This window comes from Dendropsophus ebraccatus, chromosome 11 (genome assembly GCF_027789765.1).
Source record: "Dendropsophus ebraccatus isolate aDenEbr1 chromosome 11, aDenEbr1.pat, whole genome shotgun sequence".
NCBI lineage: Eukaryota > Metazoa > Chordata > Amphibia > Anura > Hylidae > Dendropsophus > Dendropsophus ebraccatus.
In genome coordinates, this window is record NC_091464.1 from 16,522,324 (window position 1) to 16,542,689 (window position 20,366).

The following is a 20,366-nucleotide window of genomic DNA, read 5'->3' on the forward strand; positions in this document are numbered from 1 at the left end:
CGCCTTGTGATGGTAGTCTAGTGATGGGAAAGCCCTGGCAGACACTGGGTATAGGCAGATGTTTGCTGGCACAGTCTATATCAGGGGTGTCAAACTTGGGGCCCTGCAGCTGTTGCAAAACTACAATTCCAATTATGCCTGGACAGCCCAATCTAAAGCTGTTCAGGCATGATGGGAGTTTTGCGACAGCTGAAGAGCTACAGCTTGACCCCCCCTGATATAGACTGTGCTAGCAAAGGTCACATTTTACACTTTAGTTGGTGGTTCCTGCTGCTCGTGGTGTGTTTGGCCATCAGTGTAAGGTGTATGAGGCTCTCTGGACAGTCCTCTGACAGATGAGATCAGTGGACAAAGGTGGTTGGGCTTGATGGAAAATCAACGCCCAACCTTTTTGTTCTCAGAGAGATAAGCCGCCATCAGATCTGTCTGGCTATGGCTTACCCCTCCTATAGAGAAAACAGGAACACTCCGCTGTGCAGAACATTCCTGTGTATGGGGAGGATGGGGTCGGATGGGAGAGATAATGGTCAGCTGAAGGATTGTTCAGCAAGCAGTTACTGAAAGTGTATGGCCACATCACTGCTATCAACACCACTTTTATACATGAAAAAAACTATTACCGTAGGAGCTATGTCCTATAAAAAATTTGCCAACAAATGGAAACTGTGGAAGGAGTCCACATTGCATCTCCCACTAATATGTTTGACATATTGCAACTTTCCCTTCCCCTCCTCTTCTTTTCAACCCTGTACATGCACTGAACCCCCACCCTAGGCAGTGAGAGTGGGACCCCTCCTTACCCAGTTTATCCTGGCATTCTTGAGTTATTCCTTGGAATATTTTCCATGCTTACCCTCAGCATTATGAACATATGGCCCCTTAGCCACACCCTACTTTTACTAAGGTTGGTTTGTTCTGTCACCAGTTTGGTTATGTCACCGAACCCAGGACACTTTGGCAGCACTAGCGTAATGTCCATAGTACAGGATAGATAATATCATGATGCCCATTATTGTGCAAAATTACGGTAAACAAAAGCGGCCATTTTTTGCAAAACATGGAAGAACTGTAGCCAGGAGACAATACACCACTGAAAGTATAAGTCTTTTTGGGTGGCCATGGGCCCCCCAGAAGCTCAGGGCCCCGGGCTACTGCCTGAAAAGCACCTATTATAATCCGCTACTGATACGGTTACTGTACGATTGTACTGTTATTCTTTATGCCACTATGTCACTGTGTCATAATATTGCTGTAAATGAAAAATCTTTCAATAAAAACATTGAACCAGAAAGTGTATGGCCACTTTAAGGGCCATATTACACGGCCTGATATTCCAAAGAAGTGAGCACCGATCTGGTAGAATGGAGCTCGAGAGCCTACTACATGGCTCTATTATCATGCAGCAAAGGCTATGTGTTTATATCGCAGTGATGTCTGTGCAGCCCTTGCTGTATACAGTAAATAATAAAAATATATACTACTACTACATAATGACACTATATACAGACCAATATTACCGCCATAGTGACCACCGCATAATGACTCTATATACAGACCAATATTACCGCCATAGAGTGACCACCGCATAATGACACTATATACAGACCAATATTACCGCCATAGAGTGACCACCGCATAATGACCCTATATACAGACCAATATTACCGCCATAAAGTGACCACCGCATAATGACCCTATATACACACTATATACAGACCAATATTACTGCCATAGTGACTGCCGCATAATGACCCTATATACAGACCAATATTACTGCCAAAGTGACCACCGCATAATGACACTATATACAGACCAATATTACCGCCATAGAGTGACCACCGCATAATGACACTATATACAGACCAATATTACCGCCATAGAGTGACCACCGCATAATGACACTATATACAGACCAATATTACCGCCATAGAGCGACCATCGCATAATGACACTATATACAGACCAATATTACCGCCATAGTGACCACCGCATAATGACCCTATATACAGACCAATATTACCGCCATACAGTGACCACCTCATAATGACCCTATATACAGACCAATATTACCGCCATACAGTGACTGCCGCATAATGACACTATATACAGACCAATATTACCGCCATAGAGTGACCACTGCATAATGACACTATATATACACTATATACAGACCAATATTACTGCCATAGAGTGACTGCCGCATAATGACTCTATATACAGACCAATATTACCGCCATTGAGTGACCACCGCATAATGACACTATATACAGACCAATATTACCGCCATAGAGTGACCACTGCATAATGACACTATATATACACTATATACAGACCAATATTACTGCCATAGAGTGACTGCCGCATAATGACTCTATATACAGACCAATATTACCGCCATTTAGTGACCACCGCATAATGACACTATATACAGACCAATATTACCGCCATAGAGTGACCACCGCATAATGACCCTATATACAGACCAATATTACCGCCATACAGTGACTGCCGCATAATGACCCTATATACAGACCAATATTACTGCCATAGAGTGACCACTGAATAATGACACTATACATACACTATATACAGACCAATATTACCGCCATAGAGTTACCACCGCATAATGACACTATATACAAACCAATGTTACCGCCATACAGTGACCACCGCATAATGACCCTATATACACACTATATACAGACCAATATTACCGCCATACAGTGACTGATGCATAATGATCCTATATACAGACCAATATTACCGCCATAGTGACCACTGCATAATGACACTATATACAGACCAATATTACCGCCATAGACTAACCACTGCATAATGACTCTATATACAGACCAATATTACCGCCATAAAGTGACCACCGCATAATGACCCTATATACACACTATATACAGACCAATATTACTGCCATAGTGACTGCCGCATAATGACCCTATATACAGACCAATATTACTGCCAAAGTGACCACCGCATAATGACACTATATACAGACCAATATTACCGCCATAGAGTGACCACCGCATAATGACACTATATACAGACCAATATTACCGCCATAGAGTGACCACCGCATAATGACACTATATACAGACCAATATTACCGCCATAGTGACCACCGCATAATGACCCTATATACAGACCAATATTACCGCCATACAGTGACCACCTCATAATGACCCTATATACAGACCAATATTACCGCCATACAGTGACTGCCGCATAATGACACTATATACAGACCAATATTACCGCCATAGAGTGACCACTGCATCATGACACTATATATACACTATATACAGACCAATATTACTGCCATAGAGTGACTGCCGCATAATGACTCTATATACAGACCAATATTACCGCCATTGAGTGACCACCGCATAATGACACTATATACAGACCAATATTACCGCCATAGAGTGACCACCGCATAATGACCCTATATACAGACCAATATTACCGCCATACAGTGACCACCGCATAATGACCCTATATACAGACCAATATTACCGCCATACAGTGACTGCCGCATAATGACCCTATATACAGACCAATATTACTGCCATAGAGTGACCACTGAATAATGACACTATACATACACTATATACAGACCAATATTACCGCCATAGAGTGACCACCGCATAATAAAAACTCTATATACACTATATACAGACTAATAATACCGCCATAGAGTGACTACCGCATGATACTATATACAGACCAATATTACCGCCATAGAGTGACCACCGCATAACAACACTATATACAGACCAATATTACCGCCATACAGTGACTGACGCATAATGATCCTATATACAGACCAATATTACCGCCATAGTGACCACTGCATAATGACACTATATATACACTATATACAGACCAATATTACCGCCATAGACTAACCACTGCATAATGACTCTATATACAGACCAATATTACCGCCATAGAGTTACCACCGCATAATGACACTATATACAAACTAATGTTACCGCCATACAGTGACCACCGCATAATGACACTATATACAGACCAATATTACCGCCATACAGTGACCACCGCATACTGACACTATATACAGACCAATATTACCGCCATAGAGCGACCATCGCATAATGACACTATATACAGACCAATATTACCGCTATAGTGACCACCGCATAATGACCCTATATACAGACCAATATTACCGCCATACAGTGACTGACGCATAATGACCCTATATACAGACCCAGGGGCGTAGCTAATGACTCCTGGGCCCTGGTGCGAGAGGTCAACTTGGGCCCCCCCCCTTCCTCGACCAAGTGATGCTATTGGTATATGTGTATATTTATATATATATTATATACACACCAAGACAGATATTACGAATAACGATCTTAAGATAGGAAGAGAAAATATTATCACCACACATATTACCGCCATATTGTTACTGACCAAATCCTGTATACTAAGACCAATAAAACATACCATACGTACCAGATAGCAAGTAACAAATAATTCCACCACATACTGACTAACACCACCACTGCTACTGACTAACATCACCACATACTGACTAACACCACCACATACTGACTAACACCTCCACTGCTACTGACTAACACCACCACATACTGACTAACACCACCACATACTGACTAACACCAATGCTGCTACTAACACCACCACCTACTAACACCACCGCTGCTACTGAATAACATCCACTGTACACGTATCACCGCATCCAGTCATATAGAGGTGGACGCAGCTCCACACAGGCTCTAGACACCATATACATTACAGTGCAGTTACATCAGGTGACTCACAGGGGACGTCTTCTCTGATCGGAGTTCTTCCCTCTTCATCTTCTCCATCTGCTCTCGGCCATTATGAGAACTTCTCCGAGCCACGAATCCACAGAATCTGCCAGACAGACATATTAGACTCCTCACTCTGACACCATCGTAATCTCTCTACAAACTGCACATTTGTATTGGCCTCATTTAGTGGGTAACCCTGACACTATGTGACCTCCTTATAGTGTATGCCCTATATGTAGCCTCCTTATAGATGCCCCCTCTGTGTATCCCCCCTTATAGTATATGCCTCCTACTATGTAGCCTCCTTATAGATGCCCCCTTTGTATATCCCCTCTTATAGAAAGCCCCCTCTCCCCCTATGTTGCCCCCCTTATAGATGCCCCCCCCCTTATAGATGGCCCCTTCCCCCCCTTATAGATGGCCCCCTCTCCTATAGATGGCCCCTTCCCCCCCTTATAGATGGCCCCCTCTGCTATAGATGGCCCCTCCCCCCCCTTATAGATGGCCCCTTCCCCCCCTTATATATTGCCCCCTTATAGATGGCCCCCTCTCCTATAGATGGCCCCTTCCCCCCCTTATAGATGGCCCCCCTCTGCTATAGATGGCCCCTCCCCCCCCTTATAGATGGCCCCTTCCCCCCCTTATATATTGCCCCCTTATAGATGGCCCCCTCTCCTATAGATGGCCCCTTCCCCCCCTTATAGATGGCCCCCTCTGCTATAGATGGCCCCTCCCCCCCCCTTATAGATGGCCCCCTCTGCTATAGATGGCCCCTCCCCCCCCTTATAGATGGCCCACTCTCCCCCCCCTTATAGATGGCCCACTCTCCCCTCTCCTTATATAGATGGTCCCCTCTCCCCCCCCTTATAGATGGTCCTCTCTCCCCCCCCCCTTATAGATGGTCCTCTCTCCCCCCCCCCTTATAGATGGTCCCCCTCTCCCCCCCCCCTTATAGATGATCCCCCTGTTTCCCCCCTTATAGATGGTTCCCTCTCCCCCCCCTTATAGATAGCCCCCCTCTTCCCCTTCTTATAGATGGTCCCCTCCCCCCCTATAGATGGTCCCACTCTTCCCCCCCTTATAGATGGTCTCCTCCCCCCCTCCCTATAGATGGTCCCCCTCTTCCCCCCCTTATAGATGGTCCCCTTCCCCCCCCCTTATAGATACCCCCCCTCTAGAAGGTCCCCCTCTCTTGCCCCCCTTTATAGATGGCCACCTCTCCCCCCTCCTTTATAAATGGCCCCTTCCCTCCTATAGATAACCCCCTCTTTCCTTTATTAAAACAAATAAAAATAAAATAAAAAAAACACACACAACTCACCTAACAACGCGCTCCCCCGGCGATCCTCTTCTTCTTCAGCCTCCGTCTGCCCCGGATCATGCGCTGCTGCCGGGGGTGTCGCGTCCTATCCCCAGCAGCACGCGCATTATAGAGTTCCCTGTGCTGGGACCTCCAGCACAGGGAGCGTCTCTAATGTGCGCTCCCTGTGCTGGAGCAGTGAACTCTATGATGCGCGCGCTGCCGGGGATAGGACGCAACACCCCCGGCAGCAGCGCATGATCCGGGGCAGACGGAGGCGGCCTCTTGTGACCGCAAGCAACACAATGCTTGCGGTCATAAGAGTGATTGATGAGGGGGGGCCTCAGGGGCCCAGCGGGCCCCGCGGGCCCCGCGGGCCCCCCCTTGTGGCGGGCCGGGTCGCAGCGGCGACAGCTGCGACCCTGGTAGTTACGCCACTGTACAGACCAATATTACTGCCATAGAGTGACCACTGAATAATGAAACTATATATACACTATATACAGACCAATATTACTGCCATAGAGTGGCCACCACATAATGACTCTATATACACACACACTATATACAGACCAATATTACCGCCATAGAGTTACCACCGCATAATGACACTATATACAAACCAATGTTACCGCCATACAGTGACCACCGCATAATGACCCTATATACACACTATATACAGACCAATATTACCGCCATACAGTGACTGCCGCATAATGACCCTATATACAGACCAATATTACTGCCATAGAGTGACCACTGAATAATGACACTATATATACACTATATACTGACCAATATTACCGCCATAGAGTGACCACCGCATAATGAAACTATATATACACTATATACAGACCAATATTACCGCCATAGAGTGGCCACCACATAATGACTCTATATACAAACCAATGTTACCGCCATACAGTGACCACCGCATAATGACACTATATACAGACCATTACCGCCATACAGTGACTGCTGCATAATGAGACTATATATACAGTATATACAGACCAATATTACTGCCATAGAGTGACCACCGCATAATGACACTATATACAGAACAATACAGTGGTGCCTTGGATTACGAGCATAATTCGTTCCAGGACCGTGCTTGTAATCCAAATCCACTCTTAAACCAAAGCAAATTTTCCCATAACAAATCATTGAAATGTAGACAATTGGTTCCACACCCCAAATATAATGATTTATTATTCTGAATAACATGTAAAAGAGATGACACAAACAATGAGAAACAGCAGAATATGTGATATTATAAGTTACTGTACAGTATAACAATCAGCATGTGGGGTATAATGTATAGTAACTGCATAACCCTGATAACACAGCAGCAGTTTGTAGATACAGGATGGAGCTGCAGATCCCCATAATGCAGTAGTGTAGTACAACAGGCTAGAATAGAGAAGTGGGGCTGCTGTCAGAGGTCTGTGTGGTCACATGACAGCAATGGGGAAGGGGGGGGGGGTGTTCAGCATGGACCAATCGGGAAGTGAGAATCACAGAGCTGTGCAGGAGGACAGAGGCAGGAACTTTTCTGTACATGAGTATAGAAGGAATGAGCAGGGTATAGGGTGAGCACAGTATAGCAGCACTCTCTGTCCGGGGATAGAGGGGTTACAGCTATGGAGAGATTACCTCCACAGTCCTGTCCCCTGATGTAAGCCCCAGCCTGAAGTGGATCTGCTGTGATTTGGAAGGTGAGGGAGACTTCCTGGGTCAGAGTACAGGGCTGTAGACCCCGCCCCTCCACCACTCCCCCTGCCACCCAGTGCAGGGAGCTCTTATACCAAAGCTATGCTCTTAAACCAAGTCACAATTTTGAAAAACTGTGAGCTCTTCTTGCAAAATGCTCTTAATCCAAGTTACTCTTAAACCAAGGTACCACTGTATTACCGCCATAGAGTGACCACTGCATAATGACACTATATATACACTATATACAGACCAATATTTCCGCCATAGAGTGACCACCACATAATGATACTATATACAGACCAATATTACCGCCATACAGTGACCACCGCATAATGACACTATATACAGACCAATATTACCGCCATACAGTGACCACCGCATAATGACACTATATACAGACCAATATTACCGCCATAGTGACCACCGCATAATGACACTATATACAGACCAATATTACCGCCATAGTGACCACCGCATAATGACACTATATACAGACCAATATTACCGCCATACAGTAACCACCGCATAATGACACTGTATACAGACCAATATTACCACCATACAGTGACCGCCACATAATGACACTATATACAGACCAATATTACCGCCATACAGTGACCACCGCATAATGACACTATATACAGACCAATATTTCCGCCATACAGTGACCACCGCATAATGACACTATATACAGACCAATATTTCCGCCATAGAGTGACCACCACATAATGATACTATATACAGACCAATATTACCGCCATACAGTGACCACCGCATAATGACACTATATACAGACCAATATTTCCGCCATAGAGTGACCACCGCATAATGACACTATATACAGACCAATATTACCGCCATACAGTGACCACCGCATAATGACACTATATACAGACCAATATTACCACCATACAGTGACTGCCGCATAATGACACTATATACAGACCAATATGTCCGCCATAGAGTGACCACCGCATAATGACACTGTATACAGACCAATATTACCACCATACAGTGACTGCCGCATAATGACACTATATACAGACCAATATTTCCGCCATAGAGTGACCACCGCATAATGACACTATATACAGACCAATATTACCGCCATACAGTGACCACCGCATAATGACACTATATACAGACCAATATTACCGCCATACAGTGACTGCTGCATAATGACACTATATACACTATATACAGACCAATATTACCGCCATATAGTGACTGCCGCATAATGACACTATATACACAATATATACAGACCAATATTACTGCCATACAGTGAGCACAGCAGGAGGACGGAGGGGCTGGAGGGAGGGGTTGGGAGCCCAGCGTCCTGCAGCCTCTGCCCCTGCCCCTAACACTCACTGTAAGCGCGGTAGGGCGCCCCCCGGGGGATGGGAGCCCTGGGCAGTTGCCCTGTTTGCCCCACCCCCACAAGGCCGTCCCTGAATATTATCATACTGCAGATCGCCTATCCCCCACCCCTGACTCTGCAGCTGTTGCTGTAACTACCACTCCCAGCATGCCCGGACAGGCAGCGGCGCTGGGAGTTGCACTATTGGCTTCTTTATGTGGTTGGGGGTAATGTGTGTAATGAAGTCGCGGCACACATACACACAGCGTGCGTCCACCCTTATTGCACGAGCCATCTGCCAATCACACTACTCAGCCAATCAGGATCGTCTCCCTTTGCAGCTCATGTGGTTCGTGCAGGGGCGGGGCTTTCTTTGGTCAGCTGATCCACCGTTCTCTTCCAGAGTCGGAAGCTGCAGGGAGTCTACATGGCTGCAGGTACAGCGCAGAGTACGGGGTCTCCTGACATCTTGTCACTGTGTGCAGGGGTCACCTGGAGGCAGTGGTGTATACATACAGGGGGCAGCGGTATATACAGGGCAATGTGATAGGAACAGCAGAGACCATAAAGTTATAGTCCATATGTCTGTGCCTGTATACATATACACACACAGACATAGGGACTATAACGTTATGATATATATATATATATACACACACACAAGACATATGGACTATAACTTTATGGTATGTATATATATATATATATATATATATATATATATATATATATATGTATATATACCATACAGTTATAGTCCATATGTCTGTGTGTGTATATATATATGTATATATATACAGACATAGGGACTATAACTTTATGGTATATATATATATATATATACTATTTTATGGTCTTTACCATATGTATAATATATATATATATATATATATATATATATATATATATATATATATGCTCAGAATTTTAGAATAAATGTATATCAATCTCTTTGTTTTGGATCCTTACCGTTAAAGAGGTACTCTGGCGAAGATCATTTTCTTTCGGATTAACTGGTGTCAGAAAGTTATATAGATTTGTAATTTACTTCTATTTAAAAATCTCCAGCCTTCCAGTACTTATCAACTGCTGTATGTCCTGCAGGAAGTGGTGTATTACATCCAGACTGACACAGTGCTCTCTGCTGCCACCTCTGTCCATGTCAGGAACTGTCCAGAGCAGTAGCAAATCCCCATAGAAAAGTTCTCCTGCTCTGGACAGTTCCTGACATGGACAGAGGTGGCAGCAGAGAGCACTGTGTCAGACTGGAAAGAATACACCACTTCCTGCAGGACACACAGCAGCTGATAAGTACTGGAAGACTGGAGATTTTTGAGTACAGGTAAATTACAAATCTGACACCAGTCTACATTACTAATCTCTGGCACTTTCTGGCACCAGTTCATTTGAAAGAGTTTCTTTTTGTGAACAACCCCTTTAAAAGTAGAAATCCACACAGAATAAGAAAAATAAGGATACTGAGAGCTGAACATGTATAAATATACACAAGTCTGCATGTATCTGTATGCTTATTTATTATTATTTTTATTATTATTATTTATAATATATTATGCTTAAAGGGGTTGTCCGGCGATAAAAAATTATTCACAGAATAACACACATTACAAAGTTATACAACTTTGTAATGTATGTTATGTCTGTGAATGGCCCCCTTCCCCGTGTCCCACCACCCCCACCCGTGTACCCGAAAGTGTGGTGCGCTATACATACCTGTCACGTGCCGACCACGGTCTCCGATCCTCAGCAGTGACGTCTTCTTCGGGAGGCCAGCGGATCTTCCCGAGTGCCGGCCGCCCTCTGCAGCGTCATCCGAAGCTCAGCCGCGATTGGCTGAGCATAACTGTGCTCAGCCAATCGCGGCTGAGCAGCTGATGACGTGGCCGCGTCATCAGCCGCTCAGCCGCGATTGGCTGAGCACAGTTATGCTCAGCCAATCGCGGCTGAGCTTCGGATGACGCTGCAGAGGGCGGCCGGCACTCGGGAAGATTCGCCGGACTCACGAAGAAGACGTCACTGCTAACGATCGGAGACCGTGGACGACACGACATGCGGTGAGTATAATGCACCACACTTCCGGGTCTAGCGTGGGTGGGGGGAAACACGGGGAAGGGGGCCATTCACAGACATAACATACATTACAAAGTTGTATAACTTTGTAATGTGTGTTATTCTGTGAATAATTTTTTATCGCCGGACAACCCCTTTAACCCCTAGGCGACCCTGGAACTACCCGTACGTCCAGAGCTGCCTCCACGGGTTCAGAGCGGGGCCGCGCTCTGAACCGCCACAGTCCTGGGTGCCACTCGTAGTCCGGGACCGCGGCTATTAGGTGTCTAGTGGGGAGAATTGCTCCTCCGGGACATTGTCCTGAAGGAGCGATCCACACATCTTACCCCGTCCAGGGTCAGCGCCGTAATGGCACTCGATTGCTTCCGGCTGCTGCAGCCGGAAGCAATCAATGTGCCTATCTCATCGATCTGTGCTGCATATCTATGCAGCATAGATCTGTATGAGAGATCAGAGTACTTATACTAGAAGTCCCCCAGGGGGAATAACCCTAACCTCAGGGGGGCTTCTAGTATAAGTATAAAAGTACAAAGAAAAGTATCATTAATAATAAAAAGCCCCCTCCCCTAATTATAGTCTGAATCACCCCCTTTTCCCAGGTTATAAATAAAAATAAACAAATAAATAAACATGTTTGCTATCGCCGCAGGCGTAATCGGCCAAATTATTTATCCTATTCCTGATCTCGCACTGTAAACGGCGTAAGCGCCAAAAAATCCCAAAGTGTAAAATTGCGCATTTTTGGTTGCATCAAATCCAGAAAAATTGTAATAAAAAGTGATCAGAAAGTTGTATATGTGCAATCAAGGTACCGATAGAAAGATCACATCATGGCGCAAAAAATGACACCTGACACAGACCCATAGACCAAAGGATAAAAGGAACGTATATTTGTTAACAATGGTTTAAATTTTTTACAGGCCATCACATAATATAAAAGTTATACATGTTACATATCATAGTAATCGTAAGGATTTGAGGAACATATATAACAAGTCAGTTTTACCCCAGGGCGAACGGTGTAAAAACAAATACCCCCCAAATAAACAAAATGTGTTTGTTTTTTTTTCAACTTCACCACACATTGAATTTTTTCCTGGTTTCGCAGTGTACTGTATGAAAAAATTCAGTCTGTCATTGCAAAGTACAATTAGTGGCGCAAAAAATAAGGGCTCGTGTGGGTTTCTAGGTGGAAAAATGCAAGTGCTATGGCCTTTTAAGCACAAGGAGGAAAAACTGAAAACGCAAAAATTTAAATTGGCCGGGTCCTCTAAGGCAGTGTTTCTCAACCTGCGGTACGCGTACCCCAGGGGGTACACGCCGCAGGCTGAGGGGGTACGCCGGGAGGTGGGGGGAAAAAATAGTTTTGGGTGCCGGGACACTGCTATCACCCAGTAGTGTCCCGGCACCTATCTCCGCCGCTGCTCATCCTTCCCCCAGCATTCCCACCAGTGTTCTGTGGGGTACGGGACTTGGTGAGGCTGCTGGGGGAAGGATGAAGTCGGAGATCACAGATCACAGACCTCGCAACTGACTGTCTCTCTGAGGCCCTGCTGGTCTGGCCGCCTGCGGGGGAAGAGCATGAGGCTGCCGGATCGGGTTGCAGCGTCCAGCCGAGGGTCTGCAGGAGGATATGCGGGATCCTGGGGACGAATCCCGAACAGGCTGCCTGCGGTGACCCGGCGGAGAGGAGATGCGGCGGCGGCAGTCTGATGTCTCCGCAGGCGGCCGCACCGGCAGGGTTTCAGAGTCAGTCAGTTGTGAGGGGGTAGTGGTGCGCAAGGCTACCCCGCCCGGAGCTCCTGCATTGGAATGTGGACCAAGAGATGGGGCCCCCCACGTCCTACGACTGACGCTGCTGCCTGTGGAAGTGGGGTGCCCGATCTCCCGGTCCACAAACCACTGCAGCAGAAGCCCCCGGCGGGGTAACCCGGCGCACCACTACATCATCTCCTCCCTACCCCCATCATTACCTCTGTTCCACCTCCTCTCTACCCCCATAACCCACACACCTACTCACTTTACAGCGCATGACACCAAACAGCAGAATTATTACTGTATGGGAGCCTATAGGTAGGAAAAAGGGAGGGAAGGTAAAGGAAAACTGTGACGCCTAAGATGTCTGGCAGGTTCTCTGGCAAGAGGTAAATTGTAGCTGCGAGAACTCATCATGGTGGTCTGGGCCAGATGGAGACGCAAAGGAAAAGTGATGTCTGGCTACATGGGGAGGTATCTGGCTATAGAAGGAGGTATCTTAACTTCATGGGAAGATGTCTGACTGCAAGGGGGTAGGTATCTGGCTACATAGGGGGAGGTATCTGACTACATGGGGGGAGGTATCTGGCTACATGGGGGAAGGTATCTGGCTACATGGGGGAGGTATCTGGCTACATGGGGGAGGTATCTGGCTACATGGGGGAGGTATCTGGCTACATGGGGGAGGTATCTGGCTACATGGGGGAAAGTATCTGGCTACATGGGGGAGGTATCTGGCTACATGGGGGAGGTATCTGGCTACATGGGGGAGGTATCTGGCTACATGGGGGAAAGTATCTGGCTACATGGGGGAGGTATCTGGCTACATGGAGGGAGGTATCTGGCTACATGGGGGAAGTATCAGACTACATGGGGGAAAGTATATGACTACATGAGGGAGGTATCTGACTACATGGGGGAGGTATCTGACTACATGAGGGAGGTATCTGACTACATGAGGGAGGTATCTGACTACATGGGGAGAGGTATCTGGCTACATGGGGGAAAGTATATGGCTACATGGGGTTAGGTATCTGACTACATGGGGAGGTGTCTGGCTACATGGAAAGAGGTATCTGGCTACATGGGGGGAGGTATCTGGCTACATGGGGGAGGTATCTGGCTACATGGGAGAGGTATCTGGCTACATGGGGGAAAGTATCTGGCTACATGGGGAGGTATCTGGCTACATGGGGGAGGTATCAGACTACATGGGGGAAAGTATATGACTACATGAGGGAGGTATCTGACTACATGAGGGAGGTATCTGACTACATGGAGGTATCAGACTACATGAGGGAGGTATCAGACTACATGAGGGAGGTATCTGACTACATGAGGGAGGTATCTGACTACATGGAGGTATCTGACTACATGAGGGAGGTATCTGACTACATGGGGGAGGTATCAGACTACATGGGGGAGGTATCAGACTACATGGGGGAGGTATCTGACTACATGGGGGAGGTATCTGGCTACATGGGGAGATATCTGGCTACATGGGGGAGGTATCTGACTACATGGGGAGAGGTATCTGGCTACATGGGGGAAAGTATATGACTACATGGGGTTAGGTATTTGACTACATGGGGAGGTGTCTGGCTACATGGAAAGAGGTATCTGGCTACATGGGGGGAGGTATCTGGCTACATGGGGGAGGTATCTGGCTACATGGGGGAAAGTATCTGACTACATGGGGGAGGTATCTGACTACATGGGGGAGGTATCTGACTACATGGGGGAGGTATCTGACTACATGGGGGGGGAAGTATCTGACTACATAAGGGGAGGTATCTGACTACATGGGGGAGGTATCTGACTACATGGGGGGGGAAGTATCTGACTGCATGGGGGAGAGGTATCTGGCTACATTGGGGGAGGTATTTGGCTTCATAGGGAGATATCTTGCTACATATTAGGAGGTATCTGGCTACATAGGGGAGGTATCTGGCTACATAGAAGGCCTCTTGACTACATGGGGGGAGGTATCTGACTACATGGGGAGAGGTATCTGGCTACATAGAGGGAAGTATCTGGCTACATGGGGGGAAAGTATCTGACTACATAGAAGAAGGCCTCTTGACTACATGGGGGGGAGGTATCTGGCTACATAGAGGGAAGTATCTGACTACATGGGGAGAGGTATCTGGCTGCAGGGGGACATATCCATCTCTGTGGGTTATATCCAACTTGCTTCTCTGGCAACCGGTTCACTGACTGCAGGCTCAGCCAATCAGTGCACTGTCCCACTGTAACCACTGATTGGATGAGCGGGCTGTCAGTGAGCTGGGAGCCAGAGAAGCAGGTGGAAGTACAGGCAGGTAAGCAGGATCTGTTAAGGGCCGACAGCTAATTAGGTAAATAGGCTGTGACTACATTCTCGCAGCAGATTGAAAATCCTCTGTGAGAATGCAGATACATAGGCCATAACAGTACAGAGTATCGCAGTGGATTTTGCTGTGAAACGTACACGTAAATCTACCCTGGGCAATGTTATTAATGGATGGCTTCCTTGGGGGTACTCGGCTGGAGCATCTCGTCGCATGGGGGTACTGCTCTAAGGGTTAATATATCGAACGCTTGAGTGGTAGGTATAGCATATATCAGTAAGCGGCAAAACAAGTTCCACCAATCATACTCATTGTATTAGTAAGGTCATCTGATACACAAGGATCAATCATTGTACAATTATATTGTAGCAAGCTGTATATTGTTGCTGTGTCCGTCCCGTCCCGCCCCCGCCCAACAGGACTGGTTTATGCTAAAATGACATGAGTGCTGCTGTGTCCCCCTGCCCAGCAGGACTGGTTTATGCTAAAATGACATGAGTGCTGCTGTGTCCCCCTACCCAGCAGGACTGGTTTATGCCAGTTATAGTGTAGCAAGCTGTATATTTTTGCTGTGTGTCCCCCTGCCCAGCAGGACTGGTTTATGCCAGAATGACATGAGTGCTGCTGTGTGTCCCCCTGCCCAGCAGGACTGGTTTATGCCAGAATGACATGAGTGCTGCTGTGTGTCCCCCTGCCCAGCAGGACTGGTTTATACCAGAGTGACTGGTTCCTGATGCTACTTTAGACATAGGGTGGTCACTTGGACCGGTTTCCATTTGGCATGGCGCTTCGGCCCTCTCATGGTAATATATGACCAGTACAGATAAAGTGAGATTCCAGCGCAACTCTTGTTACTTACAACCAGCGTCCCTCCTACCTGTCTGTATATTGTAGATGTAGCTGCAAAAAATGGAAAGTTATAAGCAGAAGTACATATCAGAGCTGACATATATTCCGGTTTACAAGCAATGTACTAACATTATTATTATTATTATTATTTCTGGATGTAGAAGCAAAAGACGTCAAGGAACCTCCCACAGCGTCGGAAGATTCAGAGGTAAGTAGAATAAAGAGTTTCATTTCGATCTTTATTTGCGGCATCCCATTTCACCTTCCACACACAAAATTATCCGTATTAAAATTTGTTTGTGTGTCTGTATGTAGCAGAGCTATTTGTGTATGGTGATGTGTGTGTCTATACACTGTTACAGCACTGTGTGTGCCTGTGGGTATGTTTATGTAGCAGAGCTGGGTCTGTATGATGTAGCAGGGCTGGGTGTGTATTGTGCATGCTGCAGAGCTGGGTGTTTGATGTAGTAGAGCTGGGTGTGTATGATGTAGCAAAGCTGGGTCTAGATGATGTAGCAGAGCTGGTTGTGTTTATGCTGCAGAGCTGTGTGCATGGTGTATCAAGGCTGGGTGTGTATTGTGCATGCTGCAGAGCTGTGTGTTTGATGTAGTAGAGACAGGTGTATATGATGTAGTAGAGCTGGGTGTGTATGATGTAGCAGGGCTGGGTGTGTATGATGTGGCAGAGCTGGGTGTGTATGATGTAGCAAGGCTGGGTGTGTATGATGTAGCAGAGCTGGGTGTGTATGATGTAGCAGAGCTGGGTGTGTATGATGTAGCAGAGCTGGGTCTGGGTGATGTAGCAGAGCTGGTTGTGTTTTGTTTATGCTGCAGAACTGTGTGCATGGTGTATCAGGACTGGGTGTGTATTGTGCATGCTCCAGAGCTGTGTGTATGATGTAGCAGAGCTGGGTGTGTATGATGTAGCAGAGCTGGGTGTGTATGATGTAGCAGAGCTGGGTGTGTATGATGTAGCAGAGCTGGGTGTGTATGATGTAGCAGAGCTGGGTGTGTATGATGTAGCAGGGCTGGGTCTGTATGATGTAGCAGAGCTGGGTGTGTATGATGTAGCAGAGCTGGGTGTGTATGATGTAGCAGAGCTGGGTGTGTATGATGTAGCAGAGCTGGGTGTGTATGATGTAGCAGAGCTGGGTGTGTATGATGTAGCAGAGCTGGGTGTGTATGATGTAGCAGGGCTGGGTGTGTATGATGTAGCAGAGCTGGGTGTGTATGATGTAGCAGAGCTGGGTGTGTATGATGTAGCAGAGCTGGGTGTGTATGATGTAGCAGAGCTGGGTGTGTATGATGTAGCAGAGCTGGGTGTGTATGATGTAGCAGAGCTGGGTGTGTATGATGTAGCAGAGCTGGGTCTGGGTGATGTAGCAGAGCTGGTTGTGTTTTGTTTATGCTGCAGAACTGTGTGCATGGTGTATCAGGACTGGGTGTGTATTGTGCATGCTCCAGAGCTGTGTGTATGATGTAGCAGAGCTGGGTGTGTATGATGTAGCAGAGCTGGGTGTGTATGATGTAGCAGAGCTGGGTGTGTATGATGTAGCAGAGCTGGGTGTGTATGATGTAGCAGGGCTGGGTGTGTATGATGTAGCAGGGCTGGGTCTGTATGATGTAGCAGAGCTGGGTGTGTATGATGTAGCAGAGCTGGGTGTGTATGATGTAGCAGGGCTGGGTGTGTATGATGTAGCAGGGCTGGGTCTGTATGATGTAGCAGAGCTGGGTGTGTATGATGTAGCAGAGCTGGGTGTGTATGATGTAGCAGGGCTGGGTGTGTATGATGTAGCAGAGCTGGGTGTGTATGATGTAGCAGAGCTGGTTGTGTATGATGTAGCAGAGCTGGGTGTGTATGATGTAGCAGGGCTGGGTGTGTATGATGTAGCAGAGCTGGGTGTGTATGATGTAGCAGAGCTGGGTCTGTATGATGTAGCAGAGCTGGGTGTGTATGATGTAGCAGGGCTGGGTGTGTATGATGTAGCAGAGCTGGGTCTGTATGATGTAGCAGAGCTGGGTGTGTATGATGTAGCAGAGCTGGGTGTGTATGATGTAGCAGAGCTGGGTGTGTATGATGTAGCAGAGCTGGGTGTGTATGATGTAGCAGAGCTGGGTGTTTATGATGTAGCAGAGCTGGGTCTGTATGATGTAGCAGAGCTGGGTGTGTATTGTGCATGCTGCCGAGCTGTGTGTATGATGAAGCAGAGCTGGGTCTGTGTGATGTAGCAGAGCTGGGTATTTTATAATGCTGCAGACCTGTGTGTGTGTGTGTGTGTGTGTGTCGATATAATGTACTGTCATAGAGAGTGTTAAAGTGGCCCTTTCATTTCAAAACACTTTGACCCCTTCACTGCCTTTGACCACTAGGGAAGTTTAATTAGCATGAAATATCTTTTTCCAGTTTTTTTCCATCTAAACCAGGGGTGTGTCATATAGTTAAGTGCATCTTATAAAGCAAAAAATACTATATGTATTTTTACTTTAAAAAAAATGAAATCTTGGGAAGCACAAAAATGCATTAAAACCTTCACTTTATGAAGTTGGCTTCTGCAAATGACATAAGGCTGTTCAGATGTAACAAGTTCTTTCTTTTCTAGGATTCTGACTCCAGTGAAGGAAACAGCGGCGCATCAGAAAGTAAGAGATTCGTGTCAGGATCCCAGTTGTATGTTTAAAGGAGAAGTCCAGCGAAAATTTTTACTAAAGTATTGTATTGCCTCCCAAAAGTTATACAAATTACCAATATACACTTATTACGGAAAATGCTTATAAAGTGCTTTTTTCCCTGTACTTACTACTGCATCAAGGCGTCACTTCCTGGATAACATGGTGATGTCACTTCCTGGATAACATGGTGATGTCACTTCCTGGATAACATGGTGATGTCACTTCCTGGATAACATGGTGATGTCACTTCCTGGATAACATGGTGATGTCACTTCCTGGATAACATGGTGATGTCACTTCCTGGATAACATGGTGATGTCACTTCCTGGATAACATGGTGATGTCACTTCCTGGATAACATGGTGATGTCACTTCATGGATAACATGGTGATGTCGTGACCTGACTCCCAGAGCTGTGCGGGCTGTGGCTGCTGGAGAAGATGATGGCAGAGGGATGCTCAGTGTCCCTCCAGTGCCCTGTGTCCCTCAGTGTCCCCCTGCCATCATCCTTTCCAGCAGCCACAGCCCCCACAGCTCTGGGAGTCGGGTCATGACATCACCATGTTATCCAGGAAGTGACATCACCATGTTATCCAGGAAGTGACATCAACATGTTATCCAGGAGGTGAAGCCTTGATGCAGTAGTAAGTGCAGGGAAAAAAGCACTTTATAAGCATTTCCCATAAAAAGTGTATATTGGTGACTTGTCTAACTTTTGGGGGGCAATACAATACTTTAATAAAAATTTTAGCTGGACTTCTCCCCTAATAAGGCCTTATTTTCCCACATGATCTCTGTCCTCACCCTTCCTCCTCCTCAGTGGTGCAAGGGACTGAACTTTCACATTGCCTTGTGTTGTAATCTCTCCCTGTATGTATTGAATGAAAAACCTCCATGTATGGCACAGGTTTATCATCCCACGTCATATACCACCCATAGTATCCCATATATAACAAACTTATACCATACAAAAAAAAGTAGTTGATACAGTTGGAAAAACTTTCCAAACTTATGCTGGAAGGGTAACATGGGCCAATAGCTGTAAATGGCACCAGGACACAGTGTAATGTGAACCTGCCAATTTGCCAGGTGGTGCCTTATTATCTGAAATTGTACCTGTCATGACGGTCGCTGCCAGATCAGTGGTGACCTTAAACCTTCACGCGGAAATTCAGATGCTATGACCATAATGCATGCGACCCCCATTCTGATCCAGTTTTGATAAATATGCCCCTTTGTCACTTATTTTGTTCTATATTATACGTCCTTATTTTTATTTTCCAGTGGATTTCCTCCGTGATCTCTTCAGCCGTACCCTGGGCATTGGAACCCCGGAGAAAGTCCTCGACGAACTGAGCCTGGAAGGTGTAGGAAGGTTCCTGCTAAGTGATAAATGTAGGTCAAGTCATATATACTGAAATGTGACAGATTAGGAAGCCTGTATAGAAAAATTATTATGGATATTTTTCTATACTGCAGAG

The 20,366-nt window shown here is 46.3% G+C and overlaps 1 protein-coding gene across 1 annotated transcript in view; it reads left to right on the forward strand.

Moving 5' to 3' along the window:
• Positions 1-9,568: 9,568 nt before the first annotated feature.
• The window catches only part of SIRT2 (sirtuin 2), a 29,880-nt gene continuing 19,082 nt past the window's right edge, over positions 9,569-20,366 (forward strand). The window contains exons 1-4 of the mRNA XM_069945076.1: positions 9,569-9,630; positions 16,377-16,423; positions 18,816-18,855; positions 20,170-20,280. Coding sequence (XP_069801177.1) covers positions 9,621-9,630; positions 16,377-16,423; positions 18,816-18,855; positions 20,170-20,280 — 208 coding nt within the window. The 5' untranslated portion in view covers positions 9,569-9,620. The remainder of the gene's footprint in view (positions 9,631-16,376; positions 16,424-18,815; positions 18,856-20,169; positions 20,281-20,366) is intronic.